We start from the raw sequence: 23,362 nt of genomic DNA, 5'->3' as shown, positions 1-23,362 counted from the left end.
GAATTTATACAATTGAATTGATTACATTGGGAAATCATAGTAGTCACAAACCACAGTTGGGTTCACAAGTTTGGACAGTAGAGCAGTGTTTCCCAACCCTGGTCCTCCAGTACCCCCAACAGTACAGTTTCATTGTAGCCCTTGACATACAACACCTCATTCAACTCATTGAAGGCTTGCAGATAAGTTAACACGTTTAATCCGGTGTGCTTGTCCAGGGTTATGATACAAATGTGTAGTGTTGGGGATACCGGAGGACCAGGGTTGGGAAACACTGCAGTAGAGTACAGTAGTGTTGTCATGATACCAGCATTTTTACTTCCATACCAGATTATTATCACAATACTCAATACCAAAACTATACCATGGAAAGGAAAAAAATGCATATTTGCCAAAGTCACAGAATGGCATTTGGTCCAGACAGATAAACTCATCTACTCCCTTGTTCAATCGGCGGCCATCTTTTGAGTTCAATATCAAAAAAAAAAAATTCTGAGACATTTTCCAGAGACAGCCATGTATGCATTAATGAATCAATTTGACTTCGTTTTTACCAATATAACTACATAACAACATATTGGTAATAATTGTATTTGAATGGTATATCTCTTGATAAACTGGCTAAATCAAGATGTAGCCTAGGCCTGTTCACAATACAGGTAGAATGCATATTCAATAGGAGTGTGTGCATGCATTGAGTTAATGAGCTTGTTTTGGGCTGATTTCATGGGGCTACAGATGACAAACAATCTGTTTCCTTTCAGTTTGGGACTTATTTTATTGTACTGTTCAACAACATTTGCATAGAAGTAGTTTATTTTTATAAAAGTGAGCGTTGTCTCTTTAACCAGTAATGACGTCAATCACAAGGCAAGAGGGGAGCAGCGCGTCGGAGCCCTATTCAGTTCGCTGAGGCAATAGATCATCTTTGGGAGAGACGTGAGTGAGCGGTCGATCAGCTTTAAAGTCAGAATATTTAGCGTAATGATTTGCGAACAAAGTCCTGGGGTAGTGAATTTATGTTGGCTTCAGCTGTAAGCTAGCAAGGATAGTTCGCTTACAAAGCTGGAAGATACCGGTATCGTCATGCATGGTAAAGTGTTCTAGCCAGACCAGCCTGTATGGGCATTGTTTTGCAAACAGTAATTAACAGTTTCACAATGCGGTGTCGCATTATTCAAGTGTGTTAACTTCTGTGCAGCGTGAGTGGGGAGCTAACATGATGCAGGCTAAGTGGAGCAGGCTCGCGCTATAAGGGGTACATCGGCTGCGCTGGTACAGACTTGAGCCGCGAGACACATTTGAAAGAAGTACCGAAAGTAACAAGAATTCTAGTACCAAACCATTTTTCATGTTCTACTATCGAAAAGGTACCGAAGTTTTGTTATACCGCGCAACACTAGTACAGTACAGTAAAGAGAATTAGAGTACAATACTGTACAGTAGAGTATAGTACACAGTAGAACACGCGAGTTGAGTACACTATGTTCTGTATTGTACTGTGCTGTACTAAACTCTACTTTATTGTACTGTATTCTTCTGAGCTCTAATGTGCTGTACTTTGATGTCCAAACTTGTGAGCGCTCCGGAGTGGCGCAGTGGTCTAAGACATTGCATCTCAATGCAAGAGGTGTCACTGCAGTACTTGGTTCAGTACCTGAATCCAGGCTGCATCACATCCGGCCGTGATTGGGAGTCCCATAGGGTGGCACACAATTGGCCCAGCGTCGTCCGGGGTAGGCCGTCATTGTAAATCAGAATGTGTTCTTAAATGACTTGCCTAGGTCAATACAGGTTCAATAAAAAAAAACAGACCTCTATGATTGGTTCAGATTTGGTCCAATCTGGACCAACCTCTTGTTTGGGGGTGGAGCTCGTTAAAATACGTGTGTAGAATAATACCCAAAGATGCAAAGGAGGATATTGCATATTTCTACCTTTTTGTGTACATATTCAGGATACATCACCATGAAGAGGATGACATTCCCATCCATAGGTTGCGTTTCTGTGTAGTACAGCTCAGGGACCCATGATGTAATTCTGTTACCGGGTTTAAATCCACTCCGCTTTAAGCTATGTGTTGGGTTAAATGCGGGAGACACATTTCAGTTGAATGCATTGTTGTACAACTAACTAGGTACCCCCCCCCCCCCCTTTCCTTCCTTTGCTTAATGTAGTTCAATAACCAAAATAGATTTTTTTCCCCCAACTCAGCATGTCATGTCGTAGCTGACACACCATTCTTTCTGCAGATATCGTTGAATCTTTAATTCGCAGCAGATATTTCAGTTTTGGGGAAAATATGGCCGCATAAAAAGAACAGAGGGAGATTATACAGAAATGTTGTTACCTAACTTCGTATCTGCACCGTTTTTACAGTAAATGTGTTTTTGTAAAGTAGTCCTTGTTCATGGAGTTCAACTTGGAAATCAATGGTTGTCGTTTGGCATACAAATCTGAGTCTGTAATTCTGTTACCGTGGAATTGCCCACATTGGTTTCCTTACCTTGATTTAGCCTAGGTGAACGATCCCTTTTCAAAGGGGGTCTCCATTTTGTTGTGCTTTGTTTGACCGTTGGCTTTAAGCGATGTGTATTGTATTGCAGGTACTCCCAGTGACTATGTGTGTAGGTAATGCTCTCTGAGCCCTGCAGGACGTCATGTCTGAAGAGGCCATCTCAGGAAGCGACCTGGACCCCAGCGTTAACAGCGAAGACGAGGATCTGGAAGAGGAGGAGGAGATTGAGGATGAAGATGAGGGTGACAACGATGGGGATGATGAAGATGATGCAGTTGGTGAGTGACATGGCTGGTGTGTTGCCTCTGACTTAATACTCACAATTAATACTGGTTCAGAACAGAAGACATTCTAGAAGTGGTTCTGATTCAATCTAAAGACGAACTCCGTTAAAGGTGGAGTCGGGGGTGCACGTTGTGAACAGCGGAGTCGGGCTGACTTCCGCTACAACTGAAAGCGCCAGGCTAAACTTCTACGCCGCTGTAATGCCGCAGCTGTTACGTGCTTTTACATTGCAGCGGGGTGAACCGTGCACGTGCGCAGATACTGTGTACGAGTGCATCGTCTCGCATTGCTCTCACCAGCAATATTCTCGGTTCATGCTGCTGCTCGTGGCAGCGTCATATCGCCGAGTCTCAGTTTAACAATGGTTGCAAAGCTGCCAGCTGCTCAGAAAAAGTGATTCAACTAGTTTTGAAGTCTGTTGCAAAACATAGGCTGTCTGTATTTCAAATGCGATCTAATGTAGTCAACCAATCAGTTAAAAAGTCTGGCACCCTATTCCCTACGTAGTGCCCTACATGAGGGGACCTGGTCAAAAGTAGTGCACTACATTGGGAACAGGGTGCCATTTGGGAGGGAATCAGGCAGTGAGCCGGGCACTCGGGAGAGAGTCTGATCCGCCATGGCCCACATTGCCAGACGGACCAGTTTTGAGCGTGTTAGAGCAGACAGAGCAACAGGTAGGAGAGTTCAGGTCTGGGTTTGATGACTGCTGCTGTAACGAGACTTCCAGCCTGGAGCTGCCGGCATCTGCTCTGAAACTACGTGTTCAATGCCAGGAATGTGAGAGGCTGCCAGGGGTAACACCAGGCAACCCCCGCTCTTACTCATACACTCGGGCCTGACTGTCGAGAAGCATGGGAGTGTAATGAAGACACTGGCTGCATCAACAAATGGCACCCTATTCCCTATTTAGTGTACTACTTTTGTCCAGGGCCCATAGGTTCAGAGCCTTGGGAAAGCCCCACTGACACACACACTCAGCCTGGCTGCCTGGGTGGAGGGGAGTCTAATGAAGACACTGGATGCGTCACCAATGGCACCCTATTCCTAGTGTACTACATTTGACTGATTAGACGTAGTGCACTATTTAAGGGAATAGGGTGCCATTTGGGAGGACAGACACTGTCTGTAATGTCAGTCTGACTGGGGCCGGACAGTAACGTCAGTCTGACTGGGGCCGGACAGTAACGTCAGTCTGACTGGGGCCGGACAGTAACGGTCATGAATGGACCATAGAGAAGATGATCGGTTGGCCCAGTAAACAATACAAGAGTTAGGATTTAGGGATGGTTTCCCTGATAAATCATTAAGCCTGATCCTGGACTAAGAATCTTGTTCATTGGAGATTCTTCAGCTCATTGACCAGACACAGATTAAGCCCAGGCCTGGATTTTAGAATTAGTTGATTGATTGTCATTCTCTGCTCCTCTCTCCCACAGATTGGCCAGAGAGTGGCCAGGGCAGTACAGAGACGGAGACCCAGGGAGGGAGGGACTCCCCCTCAGCTACCTCACCCTCGGAAGAGACTCCCTCTGAGCCCCCGTCTCAGCCCCCCTCCAGGGCTTCCTCCCGGCCCAACTCTAGGCCTGAGTCTCGCTCCCAGCCCCCCTCTGGCCCCAGTTCTCAGCCTCCTTCTCGCCCTGAGAGCCCCAGCCAGGACAAGCCGCCTGCGGCCAAGAAGAAGAAACCGAGGGCCTCAAAGTCCCAGGCCTCAAAGTCCTGCCCTGAGACCCCCAGCAAGGACAAGACCTCAGTTGGCAAAAAGAAGAAACCGAGAACCTCTAAGTCTAAGGAGCCTAAACCTGCTAAACCCTCGAAGACAGTACACATGAGGAAGAACATCAGGTATGTACACTCATCTGTTCGATAACAGGGGATTGAAACCACCTCTAACCACCTCTATCTCCTCTAACCTATCCCCCTGTCCTCTACTTCTCTCCTCTAACCCGTCCTCATCTCCTTCTCTAACCCGTCCTCCTCTCCTCTAACCCATCCCCCTGTCCTCTACTTCTCTCCTCTAACCCGTCCTCATCTCCTTCTCTCTCTTCTCTAACCCGTCCTCCTCAACTCTAACCCATCCCCCTGTCCTCTACTTCTCTCCTCTAACCCATCCTCATCTCCTTCTCTCTCCTCTCCTCTTACCCATCCCCCTGTCCTCTCTTCTAACCCATACCCCTGTCCTCCTCTCCTCTAACCCATCCCCCTGTCCTCCTCTCCTCTAACCCATCCCCCTGTCCTCCTCTCCTCTAACCCATCCCCCTGTCCTCCTCTCCTCTAACCCGTACCCCTGTCCTCCTCTCCTCTAACCCGTCCTCCTCTCCTCTGACCCGTCCTTCTCTCCTCTGACCCGTCCTTCTCTCCTCTGACCCGTCCCCCTCTCCTCTAACCCTTCCCCCTCTCCTCTAACCCGTCCTCCTCTCCTCTAACCCGTACCTCTGTCCTCCTCTCGTCTAACCCGTACCCCTGTCCTCCTCTCCTCTAACCCGTACCCCTGTCCTCCTCTCCTCTAACCCGTACCCCTGTCCTCCTCTCCTCTAACCCGTACCCCTGTCCTCCTCTCCTCTAACCCGTACCCCTGTCCTCCTCTCCTCTAACCCGTACCCCTGTCCTCCTCTCCTCTAACCCGTACCCCTGTCCTCCTCTCCTCTAACCCGTACCCCTGTCCTCCTCTCCTCTAACCCGTACCCCTGTCCTCCTCTCCTCTAACCCGTACCCCTGTCCTCCTCTCCTCTAACCCGTACCCCTGTCCTCCTCTCCTCTAACCCGTACCCCTGTCCTCCTCTCCTCTAACCCGTACCCCTGTCCTCCTCTCCTCTAACCCGTACCCCTGTCCTCCTCTCCTCTAACCCGTACCCCTGTCCTCCTCTCCTCTAACCCGTACCCCTGTCCTCCTCTCCTCTAACCCGTACCCCTGTCCTCCTCTCCTCTAACCCGTACCCCTGTCCTCCTCTCCTCTAACCCGTACCCCTGTCCTCCTCTCCTCTAACCCGTACCCCTGTCCTCCTCTCCTCTAACCCGTACCCCTGTCCTCCTCTCCTCTAACCCGTACCCCTGTCCTCCTCTCCTCTAACCCGTACCCCTGTCCTCCTCTCCTCTAACCCGTACCCCTGTCCTCCTCTCCTTTAACCCGTACCCCTGTCCTCCTCTCCTCTAACCCGTACCCCTGTCCTCCTCTCCTCTAACCCGTACCCCTGTCCTCCTCTCCTCTAACCCGTACCCCTGTCCTCCTCTCCTCTAACCCGTACCCCTGTCCTCCTCTCCTCTAACCCGTACCCCTGTCCTCCTCTCCTCTAACCCGTACCCCTGTCCTCCTCTCCTCTAACCCGTACCCCTGTCCTCCTCTCCTCTAACCCGTACCCCTGTCCTCCTCTCCTCTAACCCGTACCCCTGTCCTCCTCTCCTCTAACCCGTACCCCTGTCCTCCTCTCCTCTAACCCGTACCCCTGTCCTCCTCTCCTCTAACCCGTACCCCTGTCCTCCTCTCCTCTAACCCGTACCCCTGTCCTCCTCTCCTCTAACCCGTACCCCTGTCCTCCTCTCCTCTAACCCGTACCCCTGTCCTCCTCTCCTCTAACCCGTACCCCTGTCCTCCTCTCCTCTAACCCGTACCCCTGTCCTCCTCTCCTCTAACCCGTACCCCTGTCCTCCTCTCCTCTAACCCGTACCCCTGTCCTCTTCTCCTCTAACCCGTACCCCTGTCCTCTAACCCGCCCCCCTGTCCTCCTCTCCTCTAACCCGTCCTCCTCTCCTCTAACCCGTCCTCCTCTCCTCTAACCCGTCCTCCTCTCCTCTGACCCGTCCTCCTCTCCTCTGACCCGTCCTCCTCTCCTCTGACCCGTCCTCCTCTCCTCTGACCCGTCCTCCTCTCCTCTGACCCGTCCTCCTCTCCTCTGACCCGTCCTCCTCTCCTCTGACCCGTCCCCCTCTCCTCTAACCCGTACCCCTGTCCTCTAACCCGTCCCCCTGTCCTCTTCTCCTCTAACCCGTCCTCCTCTAACCCGTCCTCCTCTCCTCTAACCCGTCCCCCTGTCCTCTTCTCCTCTAACCCGTCCCCCTGTCCTCTTCTCCTCTAACCCGTCCTCCTCTAACCCGTCCTCCTCTCCTCTAACCCGTCCCCCTGTCCTCTTCTCCTCTAACCCGTCCTCCTCTCCTCTAACCCGTCCCCCTGTCCTCTTCTCCTCTAACCCGTCCTCCTCTAACCCGTCCTCCTCTAACCCGTCCTCCTCTAACCCGTCCTCCTCTAACCCGTCCTCCTCTCCTCTAACCCGTCCTCCTCTAACCCGTCCTCCTCTCCTCTAACCCGTCCTCCTCTCCTCTAACCCGTCCTCCTCTCCTCTAACCCGTCCTCCTCTCCTCTAACCCGTCCCCCCGTCCTCCTCTCCTCTAACCCGTCCTTCTCTCCTCTGACCCGTCCTCCTCTCCTTCTCTCCTCTGACCCGTCCCCCTGTCCTCCTCTCCTCTAACCCGTCCCCCTGTCCTCCTCTCCTCTAACCCGTCCCCCTGTCCTCCTCTCCTCTAACCCGTCCCCCTGTCCTCCTCTCCTCTAACCCGTCCCCCTGTCCTCCTCTCCTCTAACCCGTCCCCCTGTCCTCCTCTCCTCTAACCCGTCCTCCTCTCCTCTAACCCGTCCCCCTGTCCTCCTCTCCTCTAACCCGTCCTCCTCTCCTCTAACCCGTCCTTCTCTCCTCTGACCCGTCCTCCTCTCCTTCTCTCCTCTGACCCGTCCTCCTCTCCTCTAACCCGTCCTTCTCTCCTCTGACCCGTCCTCCTCTCCTTCTCTCCTCTGACCCGTCCTCCTCTCCTTCTCTCCTCTGACCCGTCCTCCTCTCCTTCTCTCCTCTGACCCGTCCTTCTCTCCTCTGACCCGTCCTTCTCTCCTCTGACCCGTCCTCCTCTCCTCTGACCCGTCCTCCTCTCCTCTGACCCGTCCTCCTCTCCTCTGACCCGTCCTCCTCTCCTCTGACCCGTCCTCCTCTCCTCTGACCCGTCCTCCTCTCCTCTAACCCGTCCTCCTCTCCTTCTCTCCTCTGACCCGTCCTCCTCTCCTCTGACCCGTCCTCCTCTCCTCTGACCCGTCCTCCTCTCCTCTGACCCGTCCTCCTCTCCTCTGACCCGTCCTCCTCTCCTCTGACCCGTCCTCCTCTCCTCTGACCCGTCCTCCTCTCCTCTGACCCGTCCTCCTCTCCTCTGACCCGTCCTTCTCTCCTCTGACCCGTCCCCCTCTCCTCTAACCCGTCCTCCTCTGACCCGTCCTTCTCTCCTCTTACCCGTCCCCCTCTCCTCTAACCCGTCCCCCTCTCCTCTAACCCGTCCCCCTCCTCTAACCTGTCCTCCTCTCCTCTAACGCCATCCCCCTGTCCTCCTTCTCTGCACTAACGCCATCCCCCTGTCCTCTCCTGTAACCCATTCTTCTGTCCTCTAACCCATTCCTTCTTCCTCTCCTCCCAACAGGACGCTGCTGAAGGAGCACCAGATGGAGGCAGTGACCAAAGCAGCCCAGCAGGAGGAGTTAGAGAGGCTGAGGCGTCTGGAGCAGCAGAGGAAGGACTTCATGGCACCACCCGTCCAAGAGTTTTCTCCAGCAGGTGAGAGTCCTATTTCAGCCTGAAGCCCTCTGGACACTGACTGTCATAGAGGGGCTCCATTTCGTGGTTTGTCATAGAAAGGATTCTGTAGGGCCCTATAAAATATTGCATTTTTTTTTTGCCTGATTCCGTTTAGGTTTTTCCCAAATTCCATTTTTCTCTCTTCTGTTTTTCCAGGTTTAAGTTCTTTCAAATGTTCATGTTTTTGCTCTCAAAATCACACTCTTTTTTATATAAAAAAAAACAAGTCCACAACAATGCTTAAACCACATCAGGAGACCACTTTTGAGGTCTCGGAAAATCTAAGAAATTCAGATTTTTGGGTGTAGTGACACTTTAATTAAATTGTGCACCAGCAAAGAGGCCATTGTTTGGTTAGCGATGTTTCTGTAGCGCTCATGTGATGGCAGAGTTTGTAAATTAGAAGACTTCCAAACTTCTCTGCCAATAACAGCTTGTTTTCAGTTTTCCCCTCCTCGCTCAGCACACTCCCATACAGTCCTAGCAAAATGATTTCTTGAGAAACTGCTCTTTTGACCATTTTAAATGAAAACATAGTCTACTTTGTAGTTAACATTTAATTGAGAAGGTTTTTGGGAAATCCATTCCGTCTCTACTAGAAGATGGCTATCATTAGCATCACCTCTGACAGGTTCTCTATTCGCTGACTGCATTCCTGTGCCGTTTCAGAAAGTTGCAGGAAAATATGAATCATTGATGCATTTTGTTAATGTCTTATGAATAGCCTGGGCAAATTAATTACTTTTCTAATAAGCTGAATACATTTGGTTGATTTCCTACCAAGTTCAATAAATGTTTTAATATTGTTGAATATAGTTTTAATGTCTGGATTCCGTCTGCGTTCTCCACAACGCGGATTTTATAGAGCCCTAATTCTTCCACCCCATGGTCGAGGGAGATTTATTTTCCTAACCTCTCACTTATTTCCTGTCTCTCTCTCTGTCTCTCTGACTTTCTTCACATGGAACGTTAAATCCCTTACGTTGTCAAAGTAAAAATAGCAACAATGGTCGGTGCGCTATCTCTCATCTCCCCCTCTCCTCCCAGTGGAAGCGGTGTCAGGGAGGCCTGGAGAGGAGGAGTTTCAGTGCCAGGGGTCGTTAGAGGCTGCTTTCCTAGCCAGGCAGGACGTAATCTGCCTGGACAGCAGTGGAGAGGAGGAGGAGGAGGACGCCAAGCCACCAGCTATCCCCACTATCACACCCACTATCAGAGACGGTAAGACCAGTATAAGGACTGCTAAAACAGAGAGAACAACCATCACACTCTGTCTAGTAGGGTTGTCACGTTGCCGGTATCATAATACTACGATACTCGATTTTCCATGGCAAAAAAATCACAAAGCAGACTTAATTATTTGGTCCTTTTAAAAGGGGTAGTTTGGAATTCTGTCAATGAGGTCCTTCATCTACTTCCCTGTAGTCAGATTAACTTGTGGATACCATGTATGTATCTTCGTTCAGTGTGAAGGTTAGAGGTAGTTTTGCGGGCGTTAGCGCAATGACTGGAAGTCTACAGGAACAGCTAGCATGCCAGCTGTTCCCATAGACTTTGTCATTGCGCTAACACTAGTTAGCAATGGCGCTAACGCTAGCTACTTCTTTCAAACCAAAATGGTATCCACAAGTTTATCTGACCCTGGGGAAGTAGATAAAGGTCCTCATTGCCAAAATCCCAAACTATCCCAGTGATATATGTTTTGTGTGCTAATAGCTTGGGAAATGTGACTCTGGGTGACGACAAAAGGCTGTTTGTTTCCATTTAGGACTGTTTTCCTTGAGAAACGAAGTCCGCTTCTTATTTGATTGTTTCCTTGCTTCCTACTTGCTTCCATTGTTTCCTACTTTTGAGTATAGTGATACAGGTATTGTGACAACCCTACTATCTACACTACAGGCTTCGACCCAGACATTCTAGGTGAAACCTAGTTATAAGGATCCTTGGTTAGACAAACAGGAACATATCACCCACAGTTCTTGGTTAGTACTAAAAATGCTGTATCTAGAGGGAGCACAGACCTCATAATTTACTTCATAATCTATGTGAGTCATAATATCATTTTTAGCTGTCAGGTTATGAATGCTTAATGTCATGAATAGATAGATATACATTTCCCTGCTCTGGACCAAGCCTTCTCTACGTTGGAAATAAGTGTGCTATAAAGCTTTCACTTTTTACATTATTTTGTTTTTTTTACCCTCCCAAAAATAAATAAATACATCTAATCAATCAAATTCTTCCCCAACCCAGACGTGATCGAGCTGAGCTCTGGGGACGACGACACACTGCCGATCAGCAGCGATTCGGCCAATGAAGATGAAGGTGCGGGGGGCACGGAGGAGAGCAGCGGAGCGCACATCAACGACTCACTCAACCAACCAGACGCCCAGGGGAGGGTCCTGGTCAATATCAACCACCCAGCGGAGGAGGAAGACCTGTACCTCGTCCCACAGCTGGCTCGTGCAGTCAAACCTCACCAGGTATTACAGGGGAACTACACTAGGCCGTCACTACGGTCCAATTTCCCGTACACAGATTAAACCTAGTCCTGGATTAAAAAACCTACCATCTCTCACTGGTTAATCTCCATTGAAAGTGTTTTTTAAGTCGAGGACTAACGTCAAGCCATGTCTGGGAAACCGGTCCTAGTCTTCTAGCTGCTGCAGTGGACGCGTGACTTTGGCCGGCGGGGAGCAGAGCGTGAACCACTTTGTCAAGGTGGTCTCGGGCATGAGCCAAATATCGAATTCGTGAAAAAAGAACTGGTGTAATTTTACACTTAGGCTTCATTGCCATTTTGGGGGGGGAGCGTCTCCCGCTCTGCAAAAGTAACGTGGCCAGTGTAGCATGCCTGTTAGCCCTTACCCTGCACCGTGAGACACAGAGGCCAAGGTGTACCGTACACGTATGAAGATAGTTCAGAAGTGACACCGTTCACTTTTTCCATCGCCGGTCTGCTCTTCACTCGGCTCTTGATTCACCTCTCGCGCTCACCCTTTGCTTTCCATTTCTCTCTCCTTTCCTCTCCCTCCCTCCCAGGTTGGTGGGATCCGGTTCCTCTATGACAACCTGGTGGAGTCTCTGGAGCGCTACAAGGGCAGCAGCGGGTTTGGCTGTATCCTGGCCCACAGCATGGGCCTGGGCAAGACCCTGCAGGTCATCTCCTTCATAGACATCCTGCTGCGACACACCGGGGCCCACACCGTACTGGCCATCGTCCCTGTGAGTTCACCGATAGGGAGAGTGGTTGGGTGTGTGGTTTGAGTGTGTGTGTGTGTGTGTGTGTGTGTGTGTGTGCATCTATCTAGCTTTTTCTCTCTCTCCCCCAGGTGAACACGCTCCAGAACTGGTTGGCAGAGTTTAACCTGTGGCTCCCATCACAAGAGGCCCTGCCCCCTGATAGTGACCCTGCCACAGTTGCAGGACGCACCTTCAGAGTCCACATCCTCAATGACGAGCACAAGTATGTAACATTATATAGTAGAGCTAGCTAACACACTGGTGTGTGTTATCTCCATAACACAAAACACACTAACTAGTATGTGTGCGTGTTTACCAATTTTGACGTGTGTGTGTGTGTGCGCCCTACAGAACCACGGTGGCCCGGGCTAAGGTAGTGGAGGACTGGTCACGTGGCGGGGGCGTGCTCCTGATGGGTTATGAGATGTACCGCCTGTTGTCCCTGAAGAAGAGCTTTGTGGCGGGCAGGAAGAAGAAGTCCAAGAAGCCCCAGGGACCCGTCATCATCGACCTGGACGAAGAGGACAGGCAGCAAGAGCTCATGAAAGGTCAGGGGTTAGAGGTCGCTGCAGGGCCAGCTGTAGGTGATCTAGGGCCTGTAGTAGTCTGAGTAGGAGTGCTGATCTAGGATCAGGTCCCACCTGTCCATCTAATATTATTCATAGTGATCTAGAAGGCAAATCTGATCCAAGATCAGAACTCTTCCGTGAGACCCCTGAAAATGAGAAATTGCATACCAGTATAACGAGGAAACAATACAGTATAGTGAGTTGACGTTGGCGAATAATGCGTTATCGACATCTGCATAAATTACCATTATTCAAATGCCAAGGCTGATGTATTTTCTGCACATCAATAACATCATAGTAAATGAAAATGATGGTATTAATCACTACTGATAGTACATTAGAGAACGGTGTTATTTGATTTATTCATCAGGCATTCCCGTAAGCTGTGTTTTACTCTCTCCTTTCTCACACACCTACACACACACACACTCTCTCTCTACTCCTCAATACATTTCCTCAACCTGTGCTTTGCGCTCTCTCTACCCCTCCTCTCCACCTACCCACCCAGGTATCGAGAAGGCGCTGGCCAGGCCCGGTCCAGACGTGGTGATCTGTGACGAGGGCCACCGCATCAAGAACTACCACGCCAGCACCTCACAGGCCCTGAAGAACATTCGCTCCAGGCGACGTGTGGTCCTCACGGGCTACCCTCTCCAGAACAACCTGATAGAGTACTGGTGCATGGTGGACTTTGTCAGGCCTGACTTCCTGGGCACCAGGCAGGAGTTCAGTAACATGTTCGAGAGGCCCATTCTGAACGGGCAGTGTGTGGACAGCACGCCACAGGACGCCAGGTTGATGAGATACAGAAGCCACGTGCTGCATAGCCTGCTGGAGGGGTTCGTCCAGAGGTAAGTTCCACGAATAGGATTTCTCCTGACTTTCTCCTGACTCCTGACGTTGCTCACATTATCCTCCATTCACATATTATTTGCACAACCCTTTCCCCTGACTTAACCAAAATCCTGATCTCAAGTTGTCCAGTAGCCATATGTATCGCGGGTCTCAAAGTAGCAGTGCTGGTCTAGGAGCATCTGTCTATGTAATCTTGTTCATTGTGACCTAAAAGGCAAAGCTGATCCTAAGTCAGTACTCCGGCTCTGCTACATACATACATATACGACCCATTATCGCATTACTGAAGAGCAGAGAACAGCCTTACTGGTGTTTAGGGAGAAGATTTTGGGTGACCCAGGCATCATCCCCAATCCCAAATCAACCCCTAGCCCCTACTCTCTCCTATAGCTCTTTGAATTGTCTAGGTATACTTTCTAGTAATAAGCTGATCTTTGCGCGTTGTTTCCTCCGTGTCTGTCCCAGGCGAGGCCACGACGTGTTGAGGGACCAGCTGCCCTCCAAGGACGAGCACGTGATCATGGTGCGCCTGTCGCCCCTGCAGAGGGCCCTTTACGCTGAGTTTATGGACCGCTTCAGAGAGGCAGGCAACAGCGGCTGGCTGGGCCTCAACCCGCTCAAGGCCTTCTGCGTCTGCTGCAAGGTTAGTCTGAGATGGCTTCACTGGTGCTGTGGGGTTAGACAGACAGACAGACAGACAGATACAGAGAGCCAGGTAACAGCAGCTACACAATTTCGGATGATTTGGAGATGAAACGCAGGGACAAATGCTAAAACTGGGGATATTATCTTGCATTGGATTTGTGCTACAAATTCTAAAAAGTTAGCATTTGGAGACAGTGGCCAGGTAAACAAAACCGAAGCATGGATTGCTGTCATATCTTGTCCATAGACTGCTTACAGGATAAGGAAACCAATATGTAATTTGGGTGAACTGTCCCTTTAAGCAGTCAGGCTAATCAGCCTAATCTTGACACCTGGACCAGAGTAACATTATTTTAGTCCGTTCATTAATCGTGTGTGTGTGTTTAGATCTGGAACCACCCTGACGTGCTCTATGAGACCCTTCAGAAGGAGAACCTGGCCAACGAGCAGGATTTGGACTTGGATGACATCACGGCGGCCGCTAACCCCCGCTGCCCTGGCGCTGGCCTGAAGGCCAAAGCGGCCGACTCGGTCAACAGCCGGTCCAACGTTACCCTGCCCCCACTCAACCCCATCCAGGAGAGAGCCAATCAGGTCATCACCTACGAATGGGTACGCCTTGACACCTCTCTCTGTCTCTGTCCTCCCCACCCACCCGCTGGTTGGTTGGCTGGAATTATGTCATGTGCTTCTCCTGAGTTAGTCTGGTCAAACCACACCGAATGTTGCTGTGTCTAGTACCAGGCTACCTTAGTGTTGGGAAAAATGTAAAATAACACCATTATTGCAAAATTATTGCATGAATTTCCACTGTGGGGATTCTAACGTAGGGCTGTTACTTTGACTGTATTTACGCCACACCAGCAGTCATGATGGCAGTCAAATTCCATGTGACCCTTTAGTCATGGTAATTAGGCTTTTCCAAGGTCTGATGCTGCTGATGGTCATTCGTAGTCTACCATACTTGCTAACTGCCTGGTACTCAGCGCTCTATTGTCCCTCTAATCACTCTGACATCAATGCAAATGTTCTCAAATATCTAATCAAACACTTCATGAGAGCCCATGTTTACAAATGAAGCATTTGTGTTATGTGAGTCCACCAGATCAGAGGCAGTAGGGATGAGCAGGGATGTTTTCTTGATAAGTGTGTGAAATTGACCATTTTCCTGCATTCAAAATGTAACGAGTCCTTTTGGGTGTCAGGGAAATGTATGGAGTAAAAAGTACATTATTTTCTTTTGGAATGTAGTGAATTAAAAGTAAAAGTTGTCAAAAATGGTAAAGTACAAATACCCCCAAAAACTACTTAAGTACTTTACACCACTGGTTTCGAGTTTGGGGATGATAATTTTCAACATCAAAATGCACCTTTTAATAAAAGCATTACGTGCGTAATCGTATTTGTGTGCACATTTGCACTTGTGATCTACTGTCGTGTGGGCATTGCTGTGCTTATTAATGTGAAGAAATAGTCTAATAGTTTAACAACATTTTATGCTAAACGTTCTCATCTGCTGCGTCAGGCTCATTGCTTAACTTTTTATTTTATTATGGTGATTGTATTAATTGGGATCTATCGCATCCCACAACTGTCCCGGACTATGTTTGGAATATTTATTTCTCGCACAGAATAGGTAAACTTTTGTACTATGGGGGATAATAGATTGACATAGGCTAGTGCTTTTGATGTTCGTTAGGCCTACTCATCTTTTTGGTAAATGTGGACAGTTCTTCCGATTATCTTTATATGCACCTCGGAATTGGATAAGGACGAGCGCAGTTGCGTCTCCGATGTGTCTGTCTTCACTTGTAGCCTGTGAGAGACCCGATCACGTGACTGAGAGCCATGTGAGTGAGAGAGGTGCTTCGGCACGCAGTGGGGAAAAGGAAATTCTAATTATTATATTCAGCCCAAGGGCACAATGGCCACTGGCTGCAAAACATGGATTTTTTTAGGTGGCATTACGGCCACACAAAGATGATGCAGCCGGGAAATTTGAGGCATTATCAAGTACTTTTCAAATTGTGAATGAGAGACTGGTGAAGTGTGTACAGCCTGCGCAAAAAACAAAACAAAGCAGAGCTCAAACCTTTCAAGCTACTTTTTTCAAATCATCATTAGTTGCATCATGCAGCCTTAGAATGTATTAAAAATCAAAACATATAGCCCAATGTTTGTATCACAACTAAAGTTACATTTAATAACTCTAAATTAAGCATATTGGAGTACCTGTGTCTTTGGTAACCTCTCAACACAGAATAGCCGTATGTGCGCACTCCCTCAAATCGTTTGGAGAAAATATCCTTCATTTTATTCAGCTATGTTCAATTGTATTCTTCATACTATAATATAAAATAATGCCACGGAATTCTAAGCAAATCTTGTCTGCTAAATGAACTGGTGTAGCCCACAGCCATATGGCATAGCCGGATCAGGGCCTAAAATAAAGACAACTCTATTCTGTTCTTCTGAAATAGACTCCATTTTCTTCATATGATGTTTCTTTAGACCTGTCAACAAAAAAAAAAAGTGATTTATTGTGATGGTGTAGGCTATATTATATGGATTTATTAAACATTTTAAAATGTAGATGTTCCAAAGGTTTGCATCACTGGCTTGTAGGCTATGCGTGGAAGCCAGGAGATGCTAAATGTTTTTATGTTAATTAACAGTCAATTACCGTGAGACCGGCAGTTATTTACTTGACAATCACCGGCTGACAATGTGACCGACCACAGCCCTATTCTAACGTTATATTGTAAAACGTTAGACCTTCCCTTGGTGTGGAAGAATGGACAGCTTCGCTCACCCACTTCCTGTCCTGTTCCATCTCTGTTCAGGCCAAGGACATCATGAGCAACTACCAGACTGGAGTTCTGGAGAACTCCGCCAAGATGCTGCTGCTCTTCCATCTGATCGATGAGAGCGTGATCAGAGGAGACAAGATCCTGGTCTTCAGGTTGGACCTATTCCTACGGCTGTTTCGGAGTGTGTTTATGTACATCATCGGTTTGAATGAAGTGTTTTCTCTATGAGCGTACCCTTATACTCTAACAATGTTGACCTTTTTTTTTGCAGAGGACGAAAATGTGTGTTTTTGCTTTTTAACCTTGAAGTATCCATATGGTTGTAGTTAACTGACTTGAATGTGTTTTTAACGTGTGTGTGTCCATCAGCCAGAGCTTGTCCACCCTGACTGTCATTGAAGACTTCCTGACCAGACGACCAATGCCAGCAGGCCGTGTCTCCCCGGACAACCATGGCCAGAACCAGACCTGGGTCCGCAACATCAACTACTACAGTGAGTCGTCGTGTTCCCATGGCAACCACTACTCCCGGGGCGGTGTCAGTGTCGTCGTTCCCATGGCAACCCTTTGACTCTCTTTCTGTGTCAGCTCAGCTGTGAACCAAGATCCAATTTAGATGCCCACTAACGTACTCTGTTGTTCCAGACTATTAGACCGGAGTTGTTTTCACGGCAAATTGTCCTGTGACATGTACTTGGCTTCAAACTGATAACTTTACTCATCTACACTCTCACTTCGACATCTCAACCATCAGGGCCCATATTCATAATCTCAGAATGGGAGTGCTGATCTAGGATCAGGTCACCTCTCTCCATTCGTTATAATCTCAGCCCGAAAAAACAATGAATGAATCCGAGCGGCCCAGGTGTTTTATTTTGCTTTATGAAGTCATACGGCCCCCTACTGCACTGACCACCGCACTACACTAGATCCACTAGTGAAGTATTTTTGCATCCCAAATGGCACCCTATTCCCTACATAGTGTACTACTTTTTACCAGAGCCCTACATGGGGAAATAGGGTGCCATTTGGAACGCAAGATGATTTGACTGGAATCGTCCCATGATGCTGATGTGGTGAATGTGTCTTGTCTCAACCCCCAGGGTTGGATGGGAGTACGTCTGCTTCAGAGCGAGAGAGACTCATCAACCAGTTCAACGACCCAGAGAACACCTCCACGTGGGTCTTCCTCCTGTCAACGAGGTACTAGACTGTACACACACACACACTGATACGCATAGAAGTGAAATTGCTGTGATCTGATGGCTTCTGCCCTTTCTAATAATTATATTTCTATGCTTATATATTGTTCAATCAAATACACAACAAATGCAGTGTTAACACAGGCAGCCCAATTCTGATTGGTCAAAAGACCAATTAGAGGAAAAACAATCAGATCAGCTCGTTTGCCTATAATTGGGCAAATGATCAGAATTGGGCTACCTGTGCAAACGAAGACAAATACACTCAATTAGACACACTCAATTAGACACACTCACTCACACAGATATTTTTTCACACACACAATTGCATATATTCCCCCTTTTGCATACACTTGATCAGCCGTTCACTTAGGCATATATACACACACACACACACAGGGTAACACACACACACACACTTGTGCATGTTGTTAATAAGCCTGTGTTGTGTGACTTGCAGGGCGGGCTGCTTGGGGGTGAACCTGATCGGGGCCAACCGGGTGGTGGTGTTTGATGCGTCGTGGAACCCGTGTCACGACGCCCAGGCGGTGTGTCGAGTGTACCGCTATGGCCAGAAGAAGCCCTGCCACATCTACCGCCTGGTCTGTGACTTCACCCTGGAGAAGAAGATTTACGACCGACAGGTCTCCAAGCAGGGCATGTCTGGTAAGAGGGGGGGGTGTACAGTGATGCACGATATGACTGTGTGTGTGTGTGGAAATTGCTGTGTGTGGGAATTAATTTGAGATACTTAAATCGGAATGAATGGCAGCGTGTAGAATTTGAAGTTGAATTATGAATGACGGCATAGTACAAGCCAGGAGAGTCTAATTAAGCAAATGGGCCCGAGGAGGTGTGGTATATGGCGAATATACCACGGCTAAGGGCTGTTCTTTGCATGATGCAACGCGGAGTGCCTGGACACAGCCCTTAGTCGTGGTATATTGGCCATATATCACAAACCCACCAAACAGCCTTATTACTATTATAAACTGATTACCAACATAATTAGAGCAGTAAAACTAAACGTTTTGTCATACCCGTGGTATACATTCTGATATACCATGGCTTTCAGTCAATAAGAATTCAGGGCTCAAACCACCCAGTTTTTATAGTTGGTCAGTAACACACTGTGATTGGTTGTGTCCAGACCGCGTGGTGGATGACCTGAACCCGGTTCTGACGTTCACCCGCAAGGAGGTGGAGTCTCTGCTGCACTTTGCAGAGGAGGAGCCTGACCCGACCAAAGCCCCTCCCCAGCCCCACAAAGAGATGGAGACGGTCATCAGCCAAGCCTGTCAGCTCTACCCCCACCTCATCACTAAGGTACGCTCACACACTCACTCTCTCACAGATAAACACTGTCATGCATCACTGTACATCATTACTATGGTTCACGCGCAATCGATCAACCCTGTTGATCTGTACCCTACCAGGAACCCTTCCACCATGAGTCTCTGCTGGTGGACCGGAAGGAGTCCAAGCTCACTAAAGCAGAGAAGAGAGCCGCTAAGAAGAGCTACGAGGACGAGAAGCGTGCCTCCGTGCCCTACTCTCGCCCCTCCTACGCCCACTACTACCCAACCAGTGACCAGACCCTCATCAACATCCCAGCCTTTAACCAGCGCAACTGGTGAGTGACAATCTCTCTCCATTCTCTTACCTGCGCTATCACAGCACTAACAGACAGGTAACTGCTAAAATAAAGGAAACACCAGCATTGTATCTTAGTAGGGCATTGGGCCACCACGAGCCAGAACAGCTTCAATGCTCCTTATACACATGGAATTATAGATATACCTCTCCTTAATGCAACTGCTGTGTCAGATTTTAAAAAACGTTACGGAAAAAACAAACCATGCAATAATCTGAGACGGCGCTCAGAACAATAGCCAAATTAGCCGCCATGTTGGAGTCAACAGAAATACGAAATTACATCATGAATATTCCCTTACCTTTGATTATCTTCATCAGAATGCAGTGCCAGGAATCCTAGTTCCACAATAAATTGTTGTTTTGTTCGATAATGTCCATTACTTATGTCCAATTAGCTACTTTTGCTAGCATGTGTAGTACACGTGTCCAAACGCTCACACAGATGCAGGCAAACGTTGGACGAAAACTTCAAAAAGTTATATTACAAGTCGAATAAACTGGTCAAACTAAGTAGAGAATCAATCTTCAGGATGTTGTTATCATATATATCCAATAACATTCCTACCGGAGCATTCTTTTCAGTCTCTAGAAGTAATGGAACGCATGGCGATATCATGAGGAAAGTGCGTGACCAAGAACTGGCACTCTGCCAGACCACTGACTCAAACACCTCCCATCCGGTCCCACAACACAGCATAAGCTTCATTCCACGTTCTACTGACTGTTGACATCTAGTGGCGTAGGAAGTGCAAACAGATCCATATATTACGGGGAATTGAATAGGCGTTGACTTTAACATCGACCACTCTCAGAATTCTCACTTCCTGTTTGGATTTTTTCTCAGGTTCTTGCCTGCCATATGAGTTCTGTTATACTCACAGACATAATTCAAACAGTTTTAGAAACTTATGAGTGTTTTCTATCTAATACTAATAATAATATGCATACATTAGTAACTGGGACTGAGGAGCAGGCCGTTTACTCTGGGCACCTTTCATCCAAGCTACTCAATACTGCCCCTGCAGCCATAAGAAGTTAAGGACAACAAAGTCAAGGTATTGGAGTGGCCATCACAAAGCCCTGACCTTAATCCTACAGACAATTTGTGGGCAGAACTGGAAAAGCGTGTCCAAGCAAGGAGGCCTACAAACCTGACTCAGTTACACCAGCTCTGTCAGGAGGAATGGGCCAAAATTCACCCAACTTATTGTGGGAAGCTGTGGAAGGCTACCCGAAATGTTTGACCTAAGTTTAAATTGTTTAACCTCTTACGTCTGAAATCCCATTAATTAGCCATTTTGCCACAACTTTGGAAGTATGCTCCAGGTCATTGTCCATTTGGAAGACCCATTTGCAACCAAGCTTTAACTTCCTGACTAATGTTGCTTCAATATATCCACATAATTTTCCTGCCTCATGTTGCCATCTATTTTGTGAAGTGCACCTGACCCTCCTGCAGCAAAGCAGCAAACCACAACATGATGCTGCCACCCCCAGTGCTTCATGGTTGGGATGGTGTTCTTCGGCTTGCAAGCCTCCCCCTTTTTCCTCCAAACATAACGATGGTCATTATGGCCAAACAGTTATATTTTTGTTTCATCAGACCAGAGGACATTTCTCAAAAAAGTATGATCTTTGTCCCCATGTGCAGTTGCAAACCGTAGTCTGGCTTTTTTATGACGGTTTTGGAGCAGTGGCTTCTTCCTTGCTGAGCGGACTTTCAGGTTATGTCGATATAGGACTCGTTTTACTGTGGATATAGATACTTTTGTACCCGTTTCCTCCAGCATCTTCACAAGGTCCTTTGCTGTTGTTCTGGGATTGATTTGCACTTTTCGCACCAAAGTACGTTCATCTCTAGGAGACAGAACCCATTTCCTTCCTGAGTGGTCCCATGGTGTTTGTACTTGCATACTATTGTTTGTACAGATGAACGTGGTACCTTCAGGCATTTGAACATTTTGTGGACTTGTGGAGGTCTACAAAAAAAATGTCGAGCTCTTGGCTGATTTTCTTTTGCTTTTCCCATGATGTCAAGCAAAGAGGCACTGAGTTTGAAGGTAGGACTTGAAATACATCCACAGGTGTACACCTCCAATTTACTCAAATTATGTCAATTAGCCTATCAGAAGCTTCTAAAGCCATGACATCCATTTTCTGGAATTTTCCAAGCTGTTAAAAGGCACAGTCAACTTAGTGTATTTAAACTTCTGACCCACTGGAATTGTGATACAGTGAACAATTGTTGGAAAAATGACTTGTGTCATGCACAAAGTAGATGTCCTAACCAACTTGCCAAAATTATAGTTTGTTAACAAGAAATTTGTGGAGTGGTTGAAAAACGTGTTTTTAATGACTCCCAAACATATGTAAACTTCCGACTTCAACTGTAAGTGTTCAATTGGGTTGAGATCTGGTGACTGAGACACACACACACTCTTTAAACCCCCCCATGCTCATTTGAGACCTCTCTTTCAAAGTCACTGAGACGTTTTATTCTAGCCATAGTAGGTCAAAAACATTGGGCAACTGGGTATTTTTAAGCATGATGATGTTTATTGCTTAATTAACTCAGGAACCACACCCGTGTGGAACCGCCTGCAAATACTTCAATAGGGCTGTGCAAGCCTAAAGTACTACCTATCCAAACAAATGATCCCTTTTAAATCATTGTAACAACTGGCATTTGACAACAAAAATCACCAAATTCCTCTTGGATCACTTGAATTAGGATCTGTATTTGTCTATTTCGTAATATTAATATGTTTATATATCAGATATTATGCATTTTATCACAATTTCCACCGTTTTCAAAGCCCCAAAAGTTGTAAACAAACCAATTTCTAATAATTTAACATTGCTCACCTAATGAAAAGGCCTGAGTCGAACCTAATTCATAGATTTCAAATGTAATTGTTAAAAGGTATTTTCTCATTACCTTAATGAATCTTGTTTTCTGTCATCTTCTGAATCTTCTTTTTTGTCAAAAATAACTAGGTTTTCTGGCCTCCCGGGTGACGCAGTGGTCTAGGGCACTGCATCGCAGTGCTAACTGCGCCACCAGAGTCTCTGGGTTTGCCCCCAGGCTCTGTTGGAGCCGGCCGCGACCGGGAGGTCCGTGGGGAGACGCACAATTGGGCTAGCGTCGTCCGGGTTAGGGAGGGTTTGGCCGGTAGGGATTTCCTTGTCTCATCGCGCTCCAGCGACTCCTGTGGCGGGCTGGGCGCAGTGCGCGCTAACCAAGGGGGCCAGGTGCACGGTGTTTCCTCCGACACATTGGTGCGGCTGGCTTCCGGGTTGGAGGCACGCTGTGTTAAAGAAGCAGTGCGGCTTGGTTGGGTTGTGCCTCGGAGGACGCATGGCTTTCGACCTTCGTCTCTCCCGAGCCCGTACGGGAGTTGTAGCGATGAGACAAGATAGTAATTACTAGCGATTGGATACCACGAAAATTGGGGAGAAAAGGGGAGAAAAATAAAAAATAAAAAACTAGGTTTTCTGTAGGGTGTTCACCCATAAAATGATTTAATTCATTGTTTATGAATCGTACATGGTTTGAAAGTTAGACGGTTTACTCAGAGGATTAAGCACGATTTAAAGTAAATAGTATGTCATTATGGCCATGGTCAAAGAGTGGTCGCTGCTCAATAGAACACTGTCACTGCTCCATGGGCAGAATGGCAGTAACTTCAAACGTCAAGTGACAAGCTAGCTAGTGGCTGCAGCCTCGTGTGTGTGTGTGTGATAACATGGGCTTCTCTAAATGAAATCCACAGAATACCAAACAAAATTGAGCTTCACTTTTTCCACATTTTGTTATATTACAGCCTTATTCTAAAATGGATTGATTAGTCCCCCCCCCCCCCCCTCATTAATCTACACACAATAACCATAATGACAAAGCAAAAAAAATTGTTTTTAGAAATGTTTGCAAATTTAATATCACATTTACATACGTATTCAGACCCTTTACTCAGTA

At 47.5% G+C, this 23,362-nt stretch overlaps 1 protein-coding gene across 4 annotated transcripts in view; it reads left to right on the top strand.

Moving 5' to 3' along the window:
- LOC129842205 (helicase ARIP4-like) overlaps positions 1-23,362 on the top strand; it is a 40,894-nt gene that overhangs the window by 6,776 nt on the left and 10,756 nt on the right. For 2 of the 4 annotated variants that reach the window (XM_055910670.1, XM_055910654.1), the window contains exons 2-18: positions 2,607-2,796; positions 4,243-4,648; positions 8,255-8,388; positions 9,457-9,627; positions 10,660-10,889; positions 11,449-11,631; positions 11,739-11,872; positions 12,001-12,197; positions 12,727-13,069; positions 13,539-13,716; positions 14,106-14,330; positions 16,562-16,680; positions 16,898-17,022; positions 17,632-17,731; positions 18,191-18,396; positions 18,881-19,056; positions 19,167-19,363. In XM_055910670.1, the coding sequence (XP_055766645.1) occupies positions 2,661-2,796; positions 4,243-4,648; positions 8,255-8,388; positions 9,457-9,627; positions 10,660-10,889; positions 11,449-11,631; positions 11,739-11,872; positions 12,001-12,197; positions 12,727-13,069; positions 13,539-13,716; positions 14,106-14,330; positions 16,562-16,680; positions 16,898-17,022; positions 17,632-17,731; positions 18,191-18,396; positions 18,881-19,056; positions 19,167-19,363 (3,260 nt within the window). In that variant the 5' untranslated portion in view covers positions 2,607-2,660. The other 2 variants (XM_055910669.1, XM_055910662.1) reach the window with 2 other exon arrangements.

Source organism: Salvelinus fontinalis, chromosome 3 (genome assembly GCF_029448725.1).
Source record: "Salvelinus fontinalis isolate EN_2023a chromosome 3, ASM2944872v1, whole genome shotgun sequence".
Lineage (NCBI taxonomy): Eukaryota > Metazoa > Chordata > Actinopteri > Salmoniformes > Salmonidae > Salvelinus > Salvelinus fontinalis.
This window is presented reverse-complemented; position numbering and strand designations above follow the sequence as displayed.